Raw genomic sequence first — 20,726 nt, forward strand, 5'->3', positions numbered from 1 at the left:
TTTGCTGTTGTGGCGGGCGCCGCTCTTGCTTTTATTTCTTCTCTCCCTCACAACAAAATTTTTATTTCTATCTTTATCCCTCTGTACTTAGAGCTAACTATAATACTGCTCTCTTTACTTTGCTTTGCTTTACTTATTCCTCTGTACTGCTCTTATTTAACTGCTGCATTTGCCAGTACGTGACTCTGATTGAATACGATTGAGGCCTACGTTGCCTCACATCACTCAATTGTTCTTTTCTCATTATTATTATTATTATTATTTTTTTTTTTCCCGTTCATTCTCTCTTTACTTTATTTGTTCTCTTTTAAATTCATCGGGAATGTATTACGAATGACTGAATAAACTCTTCGAGCAATTGTTAAGAGCAATAAACCGTTCAGTTAACCAGAATAAACTTTTTATACTACAATTTGCCTTTACAATGTACTAATAGTATATACATAATGTTATTAAATTATAAAACTTCCAGTTATAAGTAAGTCTCCACTCGTTATTCGTTGAATTTTATAACGCAATTACCCGTTGGCAATTTAAATAAATAAATTTATTAAATATAGAAGCCTTGGATTTTTAACGATAAAAAAAATATGCAAAGATCATTAAAAACTTTTTTTTTTTTTGCTAAATGTATGAGCAATATGAAAATAATTCCACGTGTCGTTTAAACTTTCGTTTTGAGTATCCCATTCTCTTGAAGAATTAAATCCAATGTCCTGACTCACTATTTTATTATAATATATATAAGTACATATATATATACACATGAATTCATATATACCTTCTTTATAAATATATATATGTTGAGTAAGAGTAAAAGGACACGGTGAGAAGGCCATGAAGTATAAAAGGGGAGTAAAAGAATTTTTGTGGGCTCTACTCCAAAGTAAAAAGAGTTAAATATATATATGTATGTATATATATGTATGTATAATATCAGAGGTTTTGAATTTATTTAATGGTATATCCGTTAAAAATGAAAATAAAGGAAAAAAACGAGGGAGAGACAGAGCAAGAGAGGGAGATACATTGTAGTCATTTACAATTACGTGGACATGCCTGAGTAAACACAAATATAAAAAATGTAAAAAAAAATAATAAGCGTAACTAAATAACAGTATATCTATTGAACTAATAATGTCATTAGATTAGTGATGTTTTGCCCTCAGCCTTGAGGTTGTCTTTATAATTTAAACCTCAAAGAGGTCTTAGCAAGTCTTTTAGTATTGATGGGCTCTTTGTCCGGCTTCTTGTTCCTCTCCTACCGACATTGCTATCACCCACCGCCACGTAGATTATCTTACTTTATTACAAACTCTTTTTTATTATATATAGTTCATCAAAGTATCTTTTGAATTAAATGTTTCAATGCTCTACAGTATAAAAATTTATACCGTAGTTTCTTTGATGGCCGAATTTATTATTTAAATAAAAATTAATTGCTTCCTCTGCGGCGGTTTTATCTGAAAAAATGATAGAGTTGGAGACGAAATATTTTTTTGGTTTTTTTAATTACGGTCATTTTGTATGCAATTTCTTACGTTACCAATCGAAGTATTGATATATATATTCTTGTTTTATTTTGTTTCAGAATCCTTACAAGAGCCAAGATTTACCACACAACCATCTGGTATAAGCAATATATTGATAGAAAATAGAACAAAAATACTTCAATGTCAAGCACGAGGTAAATTGTCACCTATTTTTTTTTAATTAATAAAAAGTATTAACTATATCGCGTCATTAATATTTATAACTAATTATTGATAAAAATCTTTAATTCGTTAATCGATTGATTGATAAAAATATTTAATTGATTTACTATCGCATGACTAAAAGTAATAGATAATTTCCTATCAAATTAATCTAAAGTATTTTGTAATTTATTTCTTCAATTAACTAATCGATATCGATATCAGTAGAATACTTTTCCTACTTTATATTTTTTTACAAAATAGTTTTACAGAGAAAAAAAGGAATTTTTGGTGCATGAGAAATTTATGATCCTGCAGTTAGCAGACAGTTAAAAATTTTTGATTTTTTTTTTACAAATTAATTACACAAAAAAAAAAAAAAAACTAAAAAATGCATACGTAGAAAATTAAAAAATCGATGGGTGGAATTTTTTCAAATATTTTTTTTTTTATAATTTGTCGTTATTATAAAAATTCAAAAATTATTAAACGTCAGTTAACTTCAAAATCATAAAAATTTTGCATTATGAAATTTTTTCGCGCCCTAAGGAATTTTCTATTTCAATTTACAATGCAAAAAATTTCTTAGGGCGAGTAAATATTTTTTCGGACGAGAAAAATTTCTCATCTCCAATATCAAAAGTTTAAAAAAACCGCCACCGCGAAAAATGTCACTTTTGTAGAATCAAAAAAAAATTTGGAGTCGGGTTTTCTACCGATGACGTCCATATACTTGATAGTTTAATCAATTCTGCAACAAATAATCAACGACATAAAATTTTACTATCGAATATTTAATTAAAATCGTAAAACTGGAGTAAAAGTAATTGGTAAGACAATAAAAAAAATATCTAAGATAAACTTTTATTGAGTACTTGAAGTATTTAAATATACAAAGCAATCCTTTATTTATTTTGTAAGTGAGATTATACGTTATTGATGTATATAATCTGAGAGTATATATAAGTATACGGTAGCACGAGAATGCCAAAGAAGCATCGAGACAAACGATTGGATCGAATGACTGAGGGTGAATGAAGCCATAGAATTTCTGAAACTCGTCAAGTGACAGAGATAGATTTTATGAGGATAGAAAAAGATAGAAGTGTAATTTGATAAGAAAGAGTTGCTTGTACTGCCTATATAAAATAAATATAAAAAACAGTATATGTTTTATTAACATTCTTTTTGTTCCCAGGATATCCTCCACCAAAATACAGGTGGTTCAAAGACGGTGTCGCGCTGAGCAATGAATTTACATCAGAGTCATTTTGGCGGATCCAGAACGCAAATAAAAAAGATGCTGGAGTTTACTACTGCGTTGCTAGCAATGAAGTCGGTTCAATTTTCAGTGAACGTGTTACTTTCTCAGTTGCATGTACGTATTTATTTGATTATTAAATTTATTTCTATTTAGCTACTCTCGGTTTAGTTTTAAGTATCCATAACTTCCTGTAATTACAGAAGCTAAAATAATAATTTTATGTTGAGTGTTCCGAGTACTTTATATAGAGTTTTTATATTTTAAAAAAAAGGCCACTCGGCATCCGAAATGGAAGTCGATTTTTCACTATTTCTTTGATTTCTAATGAATTTCGAGCAAAAACCGCCAGCCATAAAATTTGAAAACTTAAATTGCTGCTTTTTTTTAAATACTCAACTGCTTTTTTAAATTTTTGAATTTGATCAAGATAATTTTCTAAAGAATAAGTGTATAAAATTTCAGAAAGTTCGTTTAAGTAACATGGAGAAGAAAAATTTTAAGTCAACGTCTCTTATTATTTTTTGATAAATCCATTGGTTCAAAAGTTATTGGAGCTTGAAGTCAAATTTATAGTAAATTTCGAGGTCTTTTTACTTTTCCGACGAAACTATCAGACTTATCACTAAAAGTCACAAGACCTTTTTTGTAGACAATTTCATTCCCTACAAATTATTTCTAGTAAAATTTTTTGAAATTCTGCATTTTTTTTTAGTTATTTTCATTTTAATACCAAGCTTTGGAAAAAAAATAGTGTTCTGATCGATTTCCAGATCTTGACATTAAAATGACAATAACTAGAAAACAATACGGAATTTCAAAAAACTTTATCAGAGATAATTTGTAAGGAATAAAATTGTCTACAAAAAAGATTCTATAACATTTTGTGATAAGTCTCATAGTTTCGCCAGAAAAGTAAAAAGACCTCCAAATTTACTATAAATTTGACTTCAAGCTCCTATAACTTTTGAACAAATGAATTTATCAAAAAATAATAAGAGACTTTTTTAGTAGAGCGTTAAATTCCCTACAAAAATATATCCTGAGTTTATCTGTACAATGAGCCATTGCCGAGATATAAAATTCCACTCAAATTTTTTTTCCTGTTATTTAAACGGGATATAGAAAATTGCGATGAGCGGCCTCTAAATATTAAGAGCTCATCTTTTAACAGGCATCTTTTTTCCCCCTCTCTACAACTACTTGATAAGGAGTTTCAAAAAAAAAAAATAGTCGATTTTTTGTAATCAGTTTAATATACATACATATATAAATTTTTGAACCAATGGTATTTTTGGAATCTACTCGACGAATTATGATAGACTATGGCGAAATTTTTTAAAAATTTTCCCATGAGGACAAATGCGATAGATTTCTATGAAATCTACTAAAAAAAAAACTAGATACATATTATGAATTATAACTTACAGACATGGGAGTATTTAAAGACCAAACAGAAAAGGTAATAAGTGTAGGGTATGGTGAAGCAGCTATTTTAGAGTTACCACCTATCGAGAGTCATCCAACACCCGACGTCACCTGGTCAACGCCAGACGGACCAGTACCTTATGGTATTAATTATGCAACGAGTCAGCGCAGGCTTCTCATCTTGAATGCCGGCGACAATGACGAAGACTTGTATAGGTAAGAAAATGAGGCCGTAACGTAACGTAAGACGCTCGTCAAGATCTTAAGTTATGACCGAGACTATAACATGGATCTCAAAAGGCCATATTAATATATAACGATTACTTATATTTTTTATTCAAGAGCTCGGGCTATGAACACACAAATAGGCAAAGAGGAGTACAGTCCGTACTTTAAGCTTGAAGTAATTGGCGATCCAAATGTTGAAGTTGCGCCTTCAATTATTATCGCTCCAAATGACACACAAATTGCTAAAGACCAACCAGTAACTTATCTTGACTGTATTGCAAACGCACGGTATGCATTAACTTTTATTTTAAATTACCAATTATTCAAACAAATTACTTATTAATTAATCGTATTGTTAAAGATCATTACACGAATTAAGAGTTCTCTGGACAAAAGACGGCGTACCAATTGAAAACGCCCGTATCTCATACAGCTTCAATGACTTGTGGAACCGGACACTGGAACTTATCTCTGCTAATTTAACGTACACTGGAGTCTACACATGTCACGTTACACTTCGCAGCGGTGGATATCCGATGATAAATGCCAGTGCTCGTGTTGATGTTTTTGAAAAGCCCACGTTTGTTAATGAATTGAAACGCGAGACTCACGGTGATTATGGATCAGCTGTTTTGATCCCCTGTGAAGTTGTTGGTGTTCCTATGCCTAAAATAACTTGGTACCATAATGCAGAACCAGTTGATTCTTTTATTGGGACCAAGTAAGTTTATAATTATTAGATAAAGTTGATTATTTAATTATTAGACTTTTTTATTGATGACAAATTACTTTAGGTTTGATATTAATGAAGACGGTACGCTGGTTATCAAGAGACTGACGATGAGCTACGCGGGAATGTTTCAGTGTTTAGCTTCAAATGATGCGGGTGAATCTTCTAGTTACACGTGGCTTAAAGTCAAGAGTTAGTATTTTATTTTTACTGTATTATTATTAGTATTATTTTAGGGGTGTGCGGATCGGATTCGAATCGAATTCGTAACTTTTCAAATTATTCGTCAATTTTGGAATTATCCGAAAGTTTTTGAATTATTAGTAACTTTTTAAATTACTTGACTCGAATTGAAAAAATTCTGATCAGGTTTCAAATGTTAAATTTTTATTTAAGATCATTCTCAAACAGTGCCTCCATTTTTTTTTAATTTCAATGACTTAATTGTCATAAGTGTATCAAAATTTTATCAATTGATTAAAAATTACTTACAGTTGACATCAATTGGGAGTTAAACGAAATTTGGAAAATAAATTTTAGTTAAATCTTTATGTCAATTTTATAATATGAATTTTCAAATTTTTTAGGCTGAAATTTATTTACCAAAATTCGTTTCATTCATAATTGATGTCAACTGTAAGTGATTTTTTAAAAATTCAATATCTTGGCGACATTGCAACTACATTTTTTTTTCCAATCAATGGTTGAATTTTTTTTACAGTAACCAAATAGTATATTACACACCTAGGGCAGTAAAGTAAGAAATGCCTCAGATCACATGTAATTGTTGACCTCGGCCTCGCCTCGGCCAACAATTACATGTGATCTGAGGCTTTCTTATTTACTTCCCAAGGTGTGTATACTATTTTTCTGCCCTCCGGCCCGAAAGTTGCCACTTTCGGGCCGCTGCCCTGAATGAAGTTGCAACTTTCCAGTTCCGTCGAGCAGAAAATTTTTTTTTTGTAGATTCGTATCTAAGGGCCAGTTTTTCTAACCGGGTTTAAATTAATGTTGCTGGTATATATAGATAGATATACTAGCAATAATAATTTAAATCCGGATTAAAAATAAGCCCAGTTTGAAAAACTGACCCCAAGCTCTATTTACCTCTGATAAAAATTTGAATTATTCGAAAATCTATTAAAATTTTACGTCGTTCAAAAAAAAATTTTTTAATTATTCGTAAACTTTCAAATAATTTAAGAATTTCCAAATATTTCGGAGTTTCAAATTATTCAAAAAATTCAAAATTTTCAATTATTCGATTCGATTCCTTACGAATAGTTCGTAAGTTCGAACTTCGCACACCCTTAGTATTATTATTATTACTATTAATTATAAATTGTTAATTTAAATGAGTAAAGTAGTAGCTAAATGACTAACGCGTAATTTATACGATTGATATGTGTATTTTTGTATGTAATTGACTAAACAGTGGGCAAAAGATCCGGCATGAACTTTGTGAAGAGAGTGGCCCGATGGGCTGCAGGCTATCGAGTAGTCAGGGTACGACAATCCGACCGGCGCTTTGAATTCAGTCAGTATCCAGAGAGTAAGATTACAATTACGAAGACGATAAAAAAAATCATGGCATACTCGATTGAACGAGAGATAAAGCTTTTATTTTTTTTTAACACAGTTGTGACACGTTCTGTAGACAATGAACAAAAAAAATATTTTTTATTAGTTTTTTTTTATACTTTTTTATAGTCACTAGGCACAGCTTGACGTGCGACACCTTTTTTTATCATTTGCTTGTTTACATTTTCATTTTATCAAACTTATTATCACTTTTATTGTGTGCATTGCCATCGGAATCACCACGAGCCCGTTCCCATTTCCTAATCCATTTTTTTTATTATTATCGTTATTATTAAAAAAAAAAAACATGCAGTAGTAACGAGTCAAGGAATGCTGAATCGTGATATTAGATGCCGACTTTTTTTTATTACAAGGAATTTATGGGATACGCATCTGTTTTATTTTATTTTATTTGAACCAATAAAATACACTTTTAGAAATCACGCATGAGATTGATAATAAAATTTAAATGTATAATTTAATGGTGAACTTTTAAAATTGCAGCTTCAATCCCGATTATGGAGACCAGCCCGCGAAATTTGACGGTTTTGGATGGAAAAGACGCGACGATAGTTTGCCGAGCTGTTGGAGCACCGATTCCCAACACGACGTGGATTTTTAATGGTAAAAATTAATACTTGAGGTCATTCTCAGACATTCTCTCCCCTACTTTTTTGAAATATTCAATGAACTCTGTATTGTAATGTATTTAAATTTTGATAATTAATTTAAAAAAAATTAAAGCATTAATTGAAAAAGGGCAACGCAGTTACAATTTCGCCAAGACAGATTTAAAAAAAAATTACTTACAGTTGACATCAATTAGGAATCAAACATGAAGATTTTACTGAAATTTATTTAACAAATTTCGTTTAAGGGATTTTTAAAAATACCCGCCACTTTATAAAAATATTCAATGACAACTGTCACAACCGTATTCAAATTATGATACTGAATTTAGCCGACGTCTAATAGTTTTTGAATTTTTTTTTAAACATTAAATTATTAAAAAAAAAAATATTTGAAAAAATTGCACCCGTAGTTTTTGTTAATTTCTACATGTGCATTTTTTTGTAACTGATTTATTGAAAGAAAAAAAAAATCCGATAATTATTAAATTCAAATAAATTTCAGAATTATCATGTCAATTTTATAATTAAAATTTTCAAATTTTGTATACTAAAAAATTGGGAGTGAATTCGGAGTGATCCTCCGCGTTCACTCCGAAAATTTTTTACAGAGACTCAAATTTATTTAACAAATTTTTTGAAACTCCTAATTGATAACAACTGTAAGTAATTTTCTTTTAATTTTATATCTCAAACAATTACAATTGTCGTCCTTTTTTCAATTAATGCTTCAATTTTTTAAATTAATTCCTAAAATTTTAATACTGTTTTGACAGTTCAAGGTCATTGAATATTTTTAAAAAAACTAGTCTTGGAGTAGTCTCTGTCTGAGAATGCCCTTAATCTTATTTTTAGCATTATTAAAATTTAATATCCATATTAACTTCGCTCAATTATTTTTAGATACGATACCAGTAGAGATCGCTGGCCGCGTTCAACTGCTTGACACTGGAGACCTTTCAATCGCGGCCGTGAATTTAAATGATGCAGGAAAATACACTTGTATTCGTTCAAATGATGCGGGTTCCGTCAACGGGTCAGGTTATCTGTCAGTGCACGTCCGGACACAAATAATTCGTCCCCCAAGTGACACATCAGTGCTTCTAGGACATACAGCAAAGCTTGAATGCAAAGTATCCAACGATCCAAGTGTTCCTTATGACATCGACTGGTTCTACAATGCGCAGTTGATAAATCGAGCCAGTTCTCGGGTAAAAATGCGTCACGACGGTACTCTGGAGATCGGCGCAGTCCGCGCATCTGATGTGGGCGAGTACACATGTACTGTTATCTCCCCAGGTGGTAATGAGACCCGCAGTGCACGTCTCAGTGTAATCGAATTACCATTCGCTCCAATAAATGTAGTCGCTGAACGTGTTGAAAGTATTTCCCCTCGATCTGTCAACATCAGCTGGGTGCCGGGTTTCGACGGCAACAGCGAGATAAAAAAGTTCGTCGTCGAACGTCGCGTGGTACCAGAAACTGGACCTATAGCTGATTCACTGTCCAACTGGGTCGTGGAAAATGACAACGTGTCTTCACAAGTACGCTGGTGTCTGCTCGAAGATTTAAAAGCCGCAGCTGCTTATCAATTTCGCGTTACTGCTGTCAATCTAGTAGGCGAAGGTCCTCCTTCTGAGCCGAGCAACGTCGTTATACTTCCGCAAGAGCCACCGTCAGGACCACCCGTTGGATTCGTCGGCTCAGCGAGATCTGATTCTGAAATCATCACTCAGTGGCAGCCGCCTTTGGACGAACACTGCAATGGACATATTCTGGGTTACATTTTAAGATACCGCCTCCATGGTTACTACAACCAGAGCCCGTGGATTATACAGAACATTACTAATGAAGCACAAAAAAATTATTTGCTATCGGACTTGATAACTTGGAAAGATTATCTGGTACAAGTTGCCGCGTATAATGACAAAGGTGTCGGTGTATTTACTGATGGGCTGATTATCAAGACGAGAGAAGGAGTTCCCGAAGCACCACCGACTAATGTACGGGTGAAAGCCATCAACTCAACGGCGGTCCAGGTCTGGTGGAAGCCACCGAATCCTCAGAAAATAAATGGAATCAATCAAGGATATAAAATCCAAGCATGGACTCGCGGAAATTTAACTGAAGAAAATGAATACAAGTCAATTAAAGTACCGCCGAGTTTATTTGACCCGCTCGCTGAACAGTCGGCTATCATAAGTGGGCTAAAAAAATACACAAAATACAATATTACGGTTCTTTGTTTCACTGATCCAGGAGATGGGCAACGAAGTAACCCCATTGAAGTACGAACGAGTGAAGATGTACCAGATGAAGTTGAAAATTTACAATTTGATGACATAAGCGATCGCGCACTGACAGTTAAGTGGAGTCCGCCGAGCGAAATAAACGGCGTACTGACGAATTACCAACTAAAGTACATGATTAAAGATTTGCAAGAATCATTGCGCGTTTTAAATTTTTCCGCGGATACGCTGTCAAGCAAAGTGGAACAGCTTCAACCAACAACGCATTATAAATTCGAAGTAATCGCCTGGACATCAAAAGGCCCCGGGAAATCACGAGTTGCTACTATTCAGTCGGGCGTTGAACCAGTTCTTCCAGAACCACCTTCAAAATTGGCTCTATCTAATATCGATGCATTTTCAGTTGTTCTCCAGTTCACACCGGGCTTCGACGGCAACTCCTCGATAATCAAGTGGACCGTTCAAGCGCAAACAAAACGCAATACCACATGGTACAATATTTATGAAGTTTCAGATCCGGATGCCAGCACAATTACTGTCAGCGGATTGACTCCATTCATGCAATACAAACTGCGTTTGATTGCTAATAATGTCGTCGGTGCTTCTAAACCTTCTGAGCCAACAAAAGAATTCCAAACGATTCAAGCTCCACCTTCGCACCCACCAATGAATGTCACAGTCCGTGCAATGAGTGCTACTGAACTCCGTGTCCGCTGGATTCCTCTTCAGCAGCTTGAATGGTACGGCAACCCACGAGGTTACAATGTGACGTACACCGAAGTGAGGACCAACAAGTCTCAGAGTATCACCATTGAAGACCACACTGCCAATTCTTACGTCTTGGAAAACATGGAAGAATTCGCGCTCTACGAAATTGTAATGCAGGCATACAATGACGTCGGTTTTTCCTCGCCAAGTCCGAAAGCTATTGAGCGAACTCGTGAGTCTGTGCCGTCAGTAGGGCCGTCGAATGTTGAAGCCAATGCTACATCGTCGACAACAATTCTAGTTAAATGGGGCGAAGTTCCGGTAGAACATCAAAATGGGCAGATTGAAGGCTACAAAGTTTACTACAGCGCTAATGGTCGCTCCTCATTCCAGTTTAGAAACATTCCAAAGAATACTACATTCACTACGACCCTCACAGAGCTAAAGAAGTTCGTCCAGTATCATATCCACGTGCTGGCTTACACGAGACTTGGTGACGGAGCGCTGAGTACTCCGCCAGTTCGTGTTCAGACATTTGAAGACGTACCGGGACCTCCATCGAATGTTTCGCTTCCTGATGTGAGTTTTTCTACCGCCCGTATTATTTGGGACACGCCTGAAGATCCCAATGGGGAGATTCTGGGCTACAAAGTTATGTATTATTTGAACAACAGCCAGGAGAGACAGTTCTCGAAAGAGGTAGAAGCAGAAGCGCGTACATTTACTGCTACTGGTTTGGAATCTGAGAAGCATTACATGTTCCTAGTGACTGCGCAGACAAGATTGGGCTGGGGAAAAACGGCTTTTGCGTTGGTGCTCACGACAAATAATCGCGAAAGACCGCAGCCTCCATCCACGCCTCAAATAAGCAGGTCCCAGGTCCAGAGCAGACAAATAACATTTTCTTGGACACCGGGAACTGATGGATCGGCGCCTCTGCGCTATTACACAGTACAAAAATCGGAGAATGCTGGAGCTTTTCAAGTTATTCCTGAGCGTGTGGATCCATCTCTCACGTCTTACACAGCAAATAATTTAAAACCATTTACATTTTACCAGTTTCGTATACAAGCGACCAATGACATTGGCCCGTCAGACTGGAGCGACGAGTCTGCGCAAGTGCAAACACTTCCTGCAGCCCCGTCGCGTGGTGTTACCGGTCTCAAAGTCGTCCCCATCACTACGACAAGTATCGAAGTACACTGGGATATGATCGAAGAAATTCATTGGAGTGGAGATCACACTACTGGAGGCTACCGAGTCGTTTATCAACCGGTCTCTGATTTTCCTACGGCACTTGAAGCGACGCCAAAGCAGGAAATAATCGGTATCAATCAAACTAAAATGATTCTGAGTGATTTAATGGAGGACAGAAATTATGAAATCGTCGTACTGCCATTTAATTCCGAAGGAGACGGACCCCCAAGTCCACCAGTTACCGTTTACGTCGGCGAAGCCGTACCGACTGGTGAACCTCAAGGTCTCAAAGCAGAGCCTATTTCCTCGACGGAAGTATTTTTAAAATGGAAACCGCCTCAAGCGCACATGCAAAACGGCGACTTACTTGGCTACAAAATATTTTATCTAGTCACTGACTCACCTCAAGTACTAGATAAAAAACAAGAAGAAGAAATCGAAGTTGTACCCGCGACCTCTCTGCAGCACAGCCTAGTTTTCCTAGACAAATACACCGAGTACAAAGTCCAAGTGTTGGCATTCAATCCCGCTGGTGATGGTCCACGTTCGCCTCCGATTACTGTTCGTACAAAGCAAGACTTGCCCGGTCCACCCAGCAATCTCCAGTTCACTGAAATCACCATGACGAGTATGCGCGTAACTTGGGACCCGCCTAAGCTCCGCAATGGAGAGATCGTCGGCTACGTCGTTACTTACGAAACCGCTGAGCAAAATGATAAATTTAGCAAACAAGTTAAGCAAAAAGTTACGGAAACAAGTCTTCTAATTCAGCCTCTCGAAGAGGAAGTCACGTATACTTTTACAGTACGGGCTCTGACAATCGATTTTGGTCCTCCAGTATCAGGGAATGTTACAACCGGTCCTCAAGAAGGCTCACCAATGATTCCAACGAATCTCTCTGTCACCAAAACTGTCTCCTATGTCCATTTAAAATGGAAGAATGGCGCGTCTGGCAAAGGACCTATTCTTGGTTACTACATTGAAACTCGCAGAAAAGGTAAACTTTCTATTTCTTATTGCAATTAAATAATTTAAAAATAAAAAAATATTGAGGGAAATGTCATGTCCTCATGTCGTTTTTTTTCTGGGACAGCCAAAGAAGATTGGCAGCATTGTAAGTGTATTTAAAAAAAATACCCCGATTGGATTGTTTTGAGTTTATTAAAAATAATAATTATTTATTAGGAGCGCATGAATTTTTTCATTTTTTTTTAATGAGAAAATGCCTTCCCGTATTAACAAATTTATTTTAATTAGTCGTAGAGTGTGAGGTAGCTTGTAATTTAACCAAGTACACATTTAAATTAAATCATAATTTGTAATTATGTGGGAAAGGATAAAAAATATTAACTATAAATTTTGTATTTTTTATTTATCAGATGACTCCCGATGGCAGACGATTGCGAAGAGCGACAACGGGCCGCTTGATGAATTTACGATATCATATCAAAATCTTTTGCCATCGACTGCGTACCTCTTCCGTGTGATTTCTTACAACCGCTACGGCATCAGTTATCCCGCTTATTCAACGGAAACAATTTTAACGCCGTCGAAATTGTACTTGGAGTACGCGTACCTTCAGCACCGTCCGTTTTACCGGCAGACCTGGTTCATGGTGACACTTGCCGCGACGTCGATAGTAATTATCATCATGGTCGTTGCTATTTTGTGCGTGAAAAGCAAGAGCTATAAATACAAACAGGAAGCACAGAAGACTCTGGAAGAATCGATGGCAATGGACATTGATGACCGTCAGGAATCTGATCTGTCACTTTACCGCACGCGGCCTTCTGGTGGTACTCTGAGTATTGGAAATGGATGTGGGACTTTGGGTAAACGGGGTACTATTGCCAGAAAGTCAATGCATCCTCCACCGCCGCCATTGCACGGGAAATCACCACCGAGACCTTCACCAGCATCCGTTGCTTATCACAGCGACGAGGAAAGTCTCAAAGGATATGACGAAAATCCAGATGACAGCAGTGTCACGGAAAAACCATCAGAAATAAGTTCAACAGACTCTCAGGTAATTTTTTATTTAAAAATATTATCATGACCACGGTTTTATTGGTGCGCCGTCAACTGATCCCAACAATTTTATATCACGAGTGATCCCTACAAATTGATCCCAATGATAATTGATATTGATAGTAGAATAGTTGTTCATAAAATGAAGCAAAAAAATCTAAGGAGTAAACAGATATTGTGAAAATTATTAATAAATAATTAATTGTCTATGAGATCAGTTGTCTGGGGGATCAATTGTCGGGGATCAGTTGTCATGGAAGCGTTTTTATTAACTCGCTTTCGGGTATGTCTGTTCGAGTGGAATTTTGTAATTGATTTTTTAAAGTAACTTCCTGATGAGCTAGAGACTTGAAATTTGGAATATAGCTTAGAATTAGATGACAATGCAAGAAAATTGAACAAGAAAAAAAAGAAGAAGAAGAAGAAGTAGAAGAAGGAAGAAAAAAAAAAAATTAAATAGTTTGATATATTATTGGTAGATAGATATAACGATTTTCTATTTCAGAGATGATAAGGTGAAAAGAAACTGAAATAAACCAGAAATTTGTCGCATGTTTCTGTCATTATTTTATCGAAGTCTTTAAAATCGATTGCAAAATTTCACACTCGCAATACTAAAAAGCAGAAAAGCATTATTGAAATAAAAAAAAAATTTTAATATACCACGTTTATAAAACGGACTAAAAAGTATGAAATAATATCTCAAACTTATGAAGATTTAAATCCCATACAGATTCTGAACTTCTTACAGATACTCCTGAAAATTTGTGATTGTGAATTTTTAATATCTATGAGAATACTTGTAAGATTTAAAACGAAAAACGTGGGGTACATGCAATACATAACTATCAAAATCCACGTGGAATTGCATCGGAACCCATGGGAATCCATATAGAAAAGTATGGATTGATATATAAAAATCCATGAGCTTCTGGATTCCCATGTGGGAAATCTACATAGGGAACTGTGGGTATGTGGATTCCCATGCAGGAACTTCACATAGGAAACTGTGGGTACCTGGATTCCCATATAGAAACTTAAATATATGGATTTCTTTGTAAGAAATTCATATAGGAATCTGGATTTCTATATAAGTAATTTCTATTGAATCCGGGGTATCTGGATTTCTATGTCTATCGTCTATTGATACAAGTATATGAATTTATACTGGATTTCTAAAGGAAACAATATGGGAATCCATCCGATTTTTCGTTTTGAATCCTACAAGTATTTTCATAACTATTAAAAATTCACAATCACGAATTTTCAGGAGTATCTGTTCGAGGTTCAGAATCTCTAAGGGTTTTAAGTCTTCATGAGTCAGAGAAATTATTTCAATGCGGTGCATACAAATTTTTTTCTATCTCAATTAATAGTTTCTCAATAAAAATAAATAAGAAATTTTTATTAATAATAATAATTTATTTTAAATTAAATTTTTGTGTAGGGCTCGGAGAGCGAAAATGAAAGTGTTCAATCAGATCCGCATTCATTTGTAAATCATTACGCAAATGTTAATGATTCATTACGACAATCGTGGAAGAGACAAAAACCAGTAAGAAATTACTCATCATACACAGATTCGGAACCAGAAGGAAGTGCCGTTGTGAGTTTAAACGGCGGACAAATAATAATGAATAACATGGCTAGATCACGAGCTCCACTTCCTGGTTTCTCGTCGTTCGTTTAATTAAATCTCGGCTTTAAATAATTTAATTAAATGGAGAAATAAATAATAATTTTAATTGCCGATCGTTTTATATCGGCACTATTGTGATATATACCTTGTTAGAATATTAAAAATTTTTAATAATATTTATACCTGCGATTGTTAAATCGATCTCGATAACGAGGATTCAGCATTCAATTGCTTTAGATAGAACTTTTTTTTTTTTATTAATAACGATGTTTAAAAAATATTAATAACAATATTTTTCATTTATTTAATTAAATAATAAAGCTTTATTGTCTGTATGTAAACATAAACATTGACATAAATATATGTCACCTTCATATCAGTTTAGAATAATTAGATCACCGATCTCTAATCATGAAACACATACTCGTGCCACTTAATCTATCGTGATTATCAAATAATTATTAGAGTAATTAGAAGAAATAAAAAGAAAAAAGGAAATATATTAATTAAAAATGACTTTTAATTAACATAAATGTACTTTATAAACATATAGTAATTTGTAAATGAGTGCTTTCTTTTTATACTAATGTACTTTTTATAATGTCGTCATATCATTTTTAAAAATGAATTTAATTACAATAATTAGGGTAGTAATTTAAATTAAGAAAAATGATAGAACTGATTGAAAGAATAGAATGCGATTAAATGTATGCTTGGTCACGAGTTAATTAATTATTAAATTTAACTATTTCTTGTAATACAAAAATGTAAATATGCAATATTTATCGACTGAATTTAATACTTCTTTCTATTTTTTTTTTTTTTATTACGAGTGTGAAAAAATTCGTTCCAAAAACACTCAAGCCAGTGAATTGCAAAAATTGAGAGAATTCTGAATTTTGAGTTGGAAATTTTTGGAACTTTGAAAAAATTAGGAAGTGAACAATTTTCAACTGGTGTAGGCTTTTCCTGTGGGTTGTTTTTTTTTTGAGCAAAAATAATTTGATTTGATAATTTTTTGGGTTTGAAGAACAGAAAAAGAAAGGAATTATGAAAATTTACAACTCTTACCAATGATACTAAAGTTAGCTGACGTCTAATAATTTTAGGATTTTTTTTGAAACGATAAATTATAAAAAAATATTTAAAAAATTGCACCTATAGCTTTTTTAATTTTCTACATGTGAATATTTTTAGTTTTTCTCATTTTTGTAATTGATTTGGTAAAAAAAATCCGAAAATTAATAATTGTCTACTAACTTCCGAATCATCTCTTACCAGAATTATCCAGGTATGAGGCAAAAAAAAATAAAAATGATTTGAAAATATTCATGAAGATTTTTTGACTTTCATTCGAAATTTTTGGGAAGCTCAATTTTTTTCACTTTTCGTACTCGTTTAAAAATAGTCCAAAAAATGAGTGATTGGAACTAACTTTGAACTTACAAAATTCTCAATTTAAATTAATTTTGCTTAAAAAAATTCAAAAAAAAAAAAAGTCGACAGTAGTTGAAAATTTTTCATACTTGTAATTATTTTAAAGTTCCAAAAATATTCAACTCAAAATTCAAAATTGTCTCAATTTTAGAAGTTCTCTGTCAGGAAAGTTTTCGAAAAAAATTTTGTCACACGGATAATAATTGCCAGTAATTAAATATCGGCAGCTAAAATATCCATTAATATTTATGAATTTTTTTTTTTTTACGTTGTAATAACGATGAAGTTAAATACTAAAAGGCTGATTTTTATCTTTTTATATTCTTATTAATGCTTTTACAAAGCATTTTATTATTATTATTATCGCTACTATTTAAAATAATAAATAAATATCAATATTATTTTAAGAAAATCCCTGATGGCGGATAAAGATTGCCGTGACTTAAAATTTAAAATATATATTATATATTAATTATACAAACACTGCCCAAGTATTTAGTTCAAATGGAATTTATGATTTATTTATATTTTTTAGAACTTCAAACTGCCTTATAAGTTTATATATAAATGAATCATGATTAGAAAATACGATTCAAAATAATTTTATTAATAATGTTCCTGTTAAAAATTTATCCAATAATTTTATGATAAAATGAGAGAAGCAAAAATCTATTAATTATGTATCGGCAAATTATAAATCATTTATTAAATTAATAAATTATCAGATCGATGTAACTTAAAATTAAAAATTTTAAGTTTAAAAAAATAAATGATTTTAAATCGTATTTTCAAAACAGGAAATAAAAATAAATAAAAAAATTCAAATATTGAAATGCTATAAATAAAATTGTAAGTTTTTTAATTGTATAAAAATCTTCCGGAGTGAAATATAAAAGTTATAAATTTACAGTTACAGTATTTATAAAAATTATTAATAAATAATTATATTAAATAATTGGTTGAGTTTTTATTTCTTATTGCAACGGCTCACGCTCTTCAGGTTCGCTGAAATCATCTGAAAAAATATTTAGTAAATTAGTAAATTATAATTTCATTATTAACATAGTGACCACAGATTTTTGAAATTGAAATTCCCTGACTTTTCCAGGTATTCTAGTAAAGTAATCAAAAAATTCCCTGACCATATGTAGTGATATTAAATCATTGGAAATATTTATTTAATTCAAAATAAAATTCTATAAATCAGTTCAATTAATAATCAATCATTGTCGTTAAATGAAAGTTTATTTTATTATTTGTCAATGTTCAGGTTTTTTTTTATTTATTAAATGAATAATTTTTTATTTTTTATTTTTTATTTTAAATCTTTGTTTGTATATAACTTACTCTATAATAAAATATAAATAAATTTTTCATTTTCACTAGAATAAATTTCATAAATAAGAACGTTTTATAGAATATTAATAAAATATTAATCAAGTACGCGAATAATAAATACAGTGAAACTTATTAGTTCAATACTTATGTATACTTTTAATGTTTTTGGTTTTTTAACTTGTCAATATGCATGTTAATGGCTTGAAGATCCTGACGATTGGTTTCTACTAAGACTTTTTTTTTCTAACAGCCTTTTTAATTTAAACTGCTTCATTTTTTCGCTATTGGAATCAATTTCTACTAATTTTTTTTTCAAAATGATATTACAATCGCGTTCGCGCCGCGGCACTTTTTGAACAGTTTTGACATAAAAAAAATTTATCGGATTTTTTTAATCAAAAGAAAAGAAAGTAAAAATTTTTCCAGCTTTGTGACGAAATTCCCGATATTTCCTGATTTTTCCAGTATATTTATAATTCCCTAACATTTCCAGGTTTTCCAGAAATATGGCCACTATGGAAAATTATTATACCGAACAAATTTATCTACAATAACTACAGCATAGCACTTAATTAATTACAAAGTAATTACTTCTTAAAAAATTGTTATTTCAAATGTTAAAATATTTGACATGAACTCCTGGACACTTGATTGCTATTTCCAACAGTAAAACTAAAGTTGATTTTTTTAACGCGTTTATTTTACGGCAATTAATAAAAATAAAAAAAAACTCTGTTTCAATATTTTTTTTCTTTTGCTGAATAGCAGGAAAACTCGATGTTTAAAAAAATCTACAAGTCAAATAACAGAGCAGAAGTTTTCTTTCAGGTAAAATTAAAAATAGTGAATAGAGGACTTTTTCTGATTTTTCCAGTATATTTATGATTCCCTGACATTTCCGGGTTTTCCAGAAACGTGGCCACCATGTATAAATAAAAAAAAGTAATAATTAAATTACTTACCTTCATCATTTAGTTGAGATAATTGTTCATAAACATTACGAAGATGTGTTTCCAAGCATTCAAAGTCCAAATTTATTTGTTTCGTCGCACTACGAATCTGAGAATTCAATTTATCGATTTCATTTGCGAAGAAGTCTATTTCACTTTGAGTTTTATCAGTTTTCAAGTACTCAACTTTTATTTGATTCAACATTTCTCTGCTGTCACGTAACGATTGCTGCATTTGGCAGTACAGAGCCATTCTTGAGTCTATTTCATTAGCCAAAATTTGCGTTGATTCAATTACATCCACGCTCTCTTCGTTTTTTATTATTTGTGGTACTTCAATACTTGCACAAGCCATTTTACACTTTTACTTTTAAAATATTGTATTTAATATCAGCGTTGGAAATATTTATTTAACACTTGAGACTCTTGCAAAGTTAGAGACGATGTGAGCAGCTTGTAAGCTAAGACCTGACTAAATTTAAGACCCGAATTTTCGGTATTTATGTACTAAAACTCTGTGAAAATTCAGTAATTAAGGGTATTCTAGACATAAACTTACCAATGATGACTAATTCATTGATCATTATCGTTATCTTGGCGCCTTTAAGATCTTCAAAGGTACAGATGTAATTTTAAACCTATTAGTACCTGAGCGCCATTATAAGCTTGTACCTGAAGTCTTTGTGTGAATCTTAATGAATGAATCTTTCTTATGAGAAATATTTTATGAATATTTGTATGAATTTTAATGAGAAAAATTTTAATTGTCACTTGAATATTCAATTATAAATAATAAGGGTTTTCCCAGACAGTTTCCCGACATTTTTCAAAAATATTTAATGATCTTGAACTGTAATAACAATACCCGGATTAAAATTTTAGTAATAAATTTCAAAAGAAATTAAAGCAGTAATTGAAAAAAGGAGAATGCAGTTACAGGGTTGCTAAGATATAGGTTTTAAAAAAAATCACTTAGTTGTCGTTAAGTAGGGATTAAACGAAATTTGGTAAATAAATTTCAGCCTACAAAATTTAAAAATTTTAATTGTGAAATTGACATGAAGATTTTATTGAAAATTATTTAACAAATTTCGTTTGAGGGATTTTGAAAAATACCCGCCATTTTTTAAAAATACTCAATGACAATCGTCACAACCGTATTAATATTATGATACTGAATTTAGCTAATAATCTTTGGATGTTTTTCAAAATGATAAATTATAAAAAAAAAAATTTGAAAAAATTGTATCTGTAATTTTTTAAATTTTCTACATGTACATTCTCTTTCTTTTTTTGGGACTGATTTAATGAAAAAAAAAAAAATCCGATAATTATTAATTGTCTGTTGACTTCAGAATCATTTAAAATTTATTTAATTTCAAAAAAATTAAAGCATTAATTGAAAAATATGACAACGCAGTTAAAATTATGCCAAAATATAGATTTTTAAGAAAATCACTCAGTTGTCATTAATTAGGAATTCAACGGAATTTGGTAAATAAATTTCAGCCTACGAAATTTGAAAATTCAAATTATAAAATTGACATGAAGATTTTACTGAAATTTATTTAACAAATTTCGTTTGAAGGATTTTGAAAAATACCCACCACTTTTTGAAAATTTTCAATG

The 20,726-nt window shown here is 32.3% G+C and overlaps 2 protein-coding genes across 7 annotated transcripts in view; one reads left to right on the forward strand and one right to left on the reverse strand.

The window, feature by feature from the left end:
• Positions 1–17,695, forward strand: part of LOC130664379 (protein sidekick) — a 28,443-nt gene extending 10,748 nt beyond the window's left edge. The window contains exons 2-13 of one of the 5 annotated variants that reach the window (XM_057464186.1): positions 1,592–1,687; positions 2,893–3,072; positions 4,386–4,599; positions 4,726–4,899; positions 4,973–5,332; positions 5,406–5,533; positions 6,777–6,893; positions 7,427–7,546; positions 8,455–12,702; positions 12,799–12,819; positions 13,085–13,731; positions 15,181–17,695. In XM_057464186.1, the coding sequence (XP_057320169.1) occupies positions 1,592–1,687; positions 2,893–3,072; positions 4,386–4,599; positions 4,726–4,899; positions 4,973–5,332; positions 5,406–5,533; positions 6,777–6,893; positions 7,427–7,546; positions 8,455–12,702; positions 12,799–12,819; positions 13,085–13,731; positions 15,181–15,423 (6,548 nt within the window). In that variant the 3' untranslated portion in view covers positions 15,424–17,695. The remainder of the gene's footprint in view (positions 1–1,591; positions 1,688–2,892; positions 3,073–4,385; positions 4,600–4,725; positions 4,900–4,972; positions 5,333–5,405; positions 5,534–6,776; positions 6,894–7,426; positions 7,547–8,454; positions 12,703–12,798; positions 12,820–13,084; positions 13,732–15,180) is intronic. The other 4 variants (XM_057464187.1, XM_057464189.1, XM_057464188.1 and 1 more) reach the window with 4 other exon arrangements.
• Positions 17,641–19,951, reverse strand: LOC130664381 (uncharacterized). 2 transcript variants are annotated; one of them, XM_057464191.1, is made up of 3 exons: positions 19,657–19,951; positions 19,110–19,569; positions 17,641–17,824 (listed from the first exon to the last, which is right to left on the reverse strand). In XM_057464191.1, the coding sequence occupies exons 2-3, from the start codon at positions 19,450–19,452 to the stop codon at positions 17,784–17,786; spliced, it is 384 nt and encodes a 127-aa protein (XP_057320174.1). In that variant the 5' UTR covers positions 19,453–19,569; positions 19,657–19,951; the 3' UTR covers positions 17,641–17,783. The 2 variants fall into 2 exon arrangements, with proteins under 2 accessions (XP_057320174.1, XP_057320175.1); XM_057464192.1 differs by lacking the exon at positions 19,657–19,951 and having other exon boundaries at positions 19,110–19,595.
• Between the last annotated feature and the right edge of the window lie 775 nt (positions 19,952–20,726).

This window comes from Microplitis mediator, chromosome 3 (genome assembly GCF_029852145.1).
Source record: "Microplitis mediator isolate UGA2020A chromosome 3, iyMicMedi2.1, whole genome shotgun sequence".
Lineage (NCBI taxonomy): Eukaryota > Metazoa > Arthropoda > Insecta > Hymenoptera > Braconidae > Microplitis > Microplitis mediator.

Coding starts and splice junctions, on each gene's coding strand:
- LOC130664381 (XM_057464191.1), bottom strand. CDS start 19,452: ATGGCTTGTGCAAGTATTGAAGTACCACAAATAATAAAAAACGAAGAG. Junction 17,825..19,109: donor ATCTCAACTAAATGATGAAG/GTAAGTAATTTA, acceptor ATATTTTTTCAG/ATGATTTCAGCGAACCTGAA.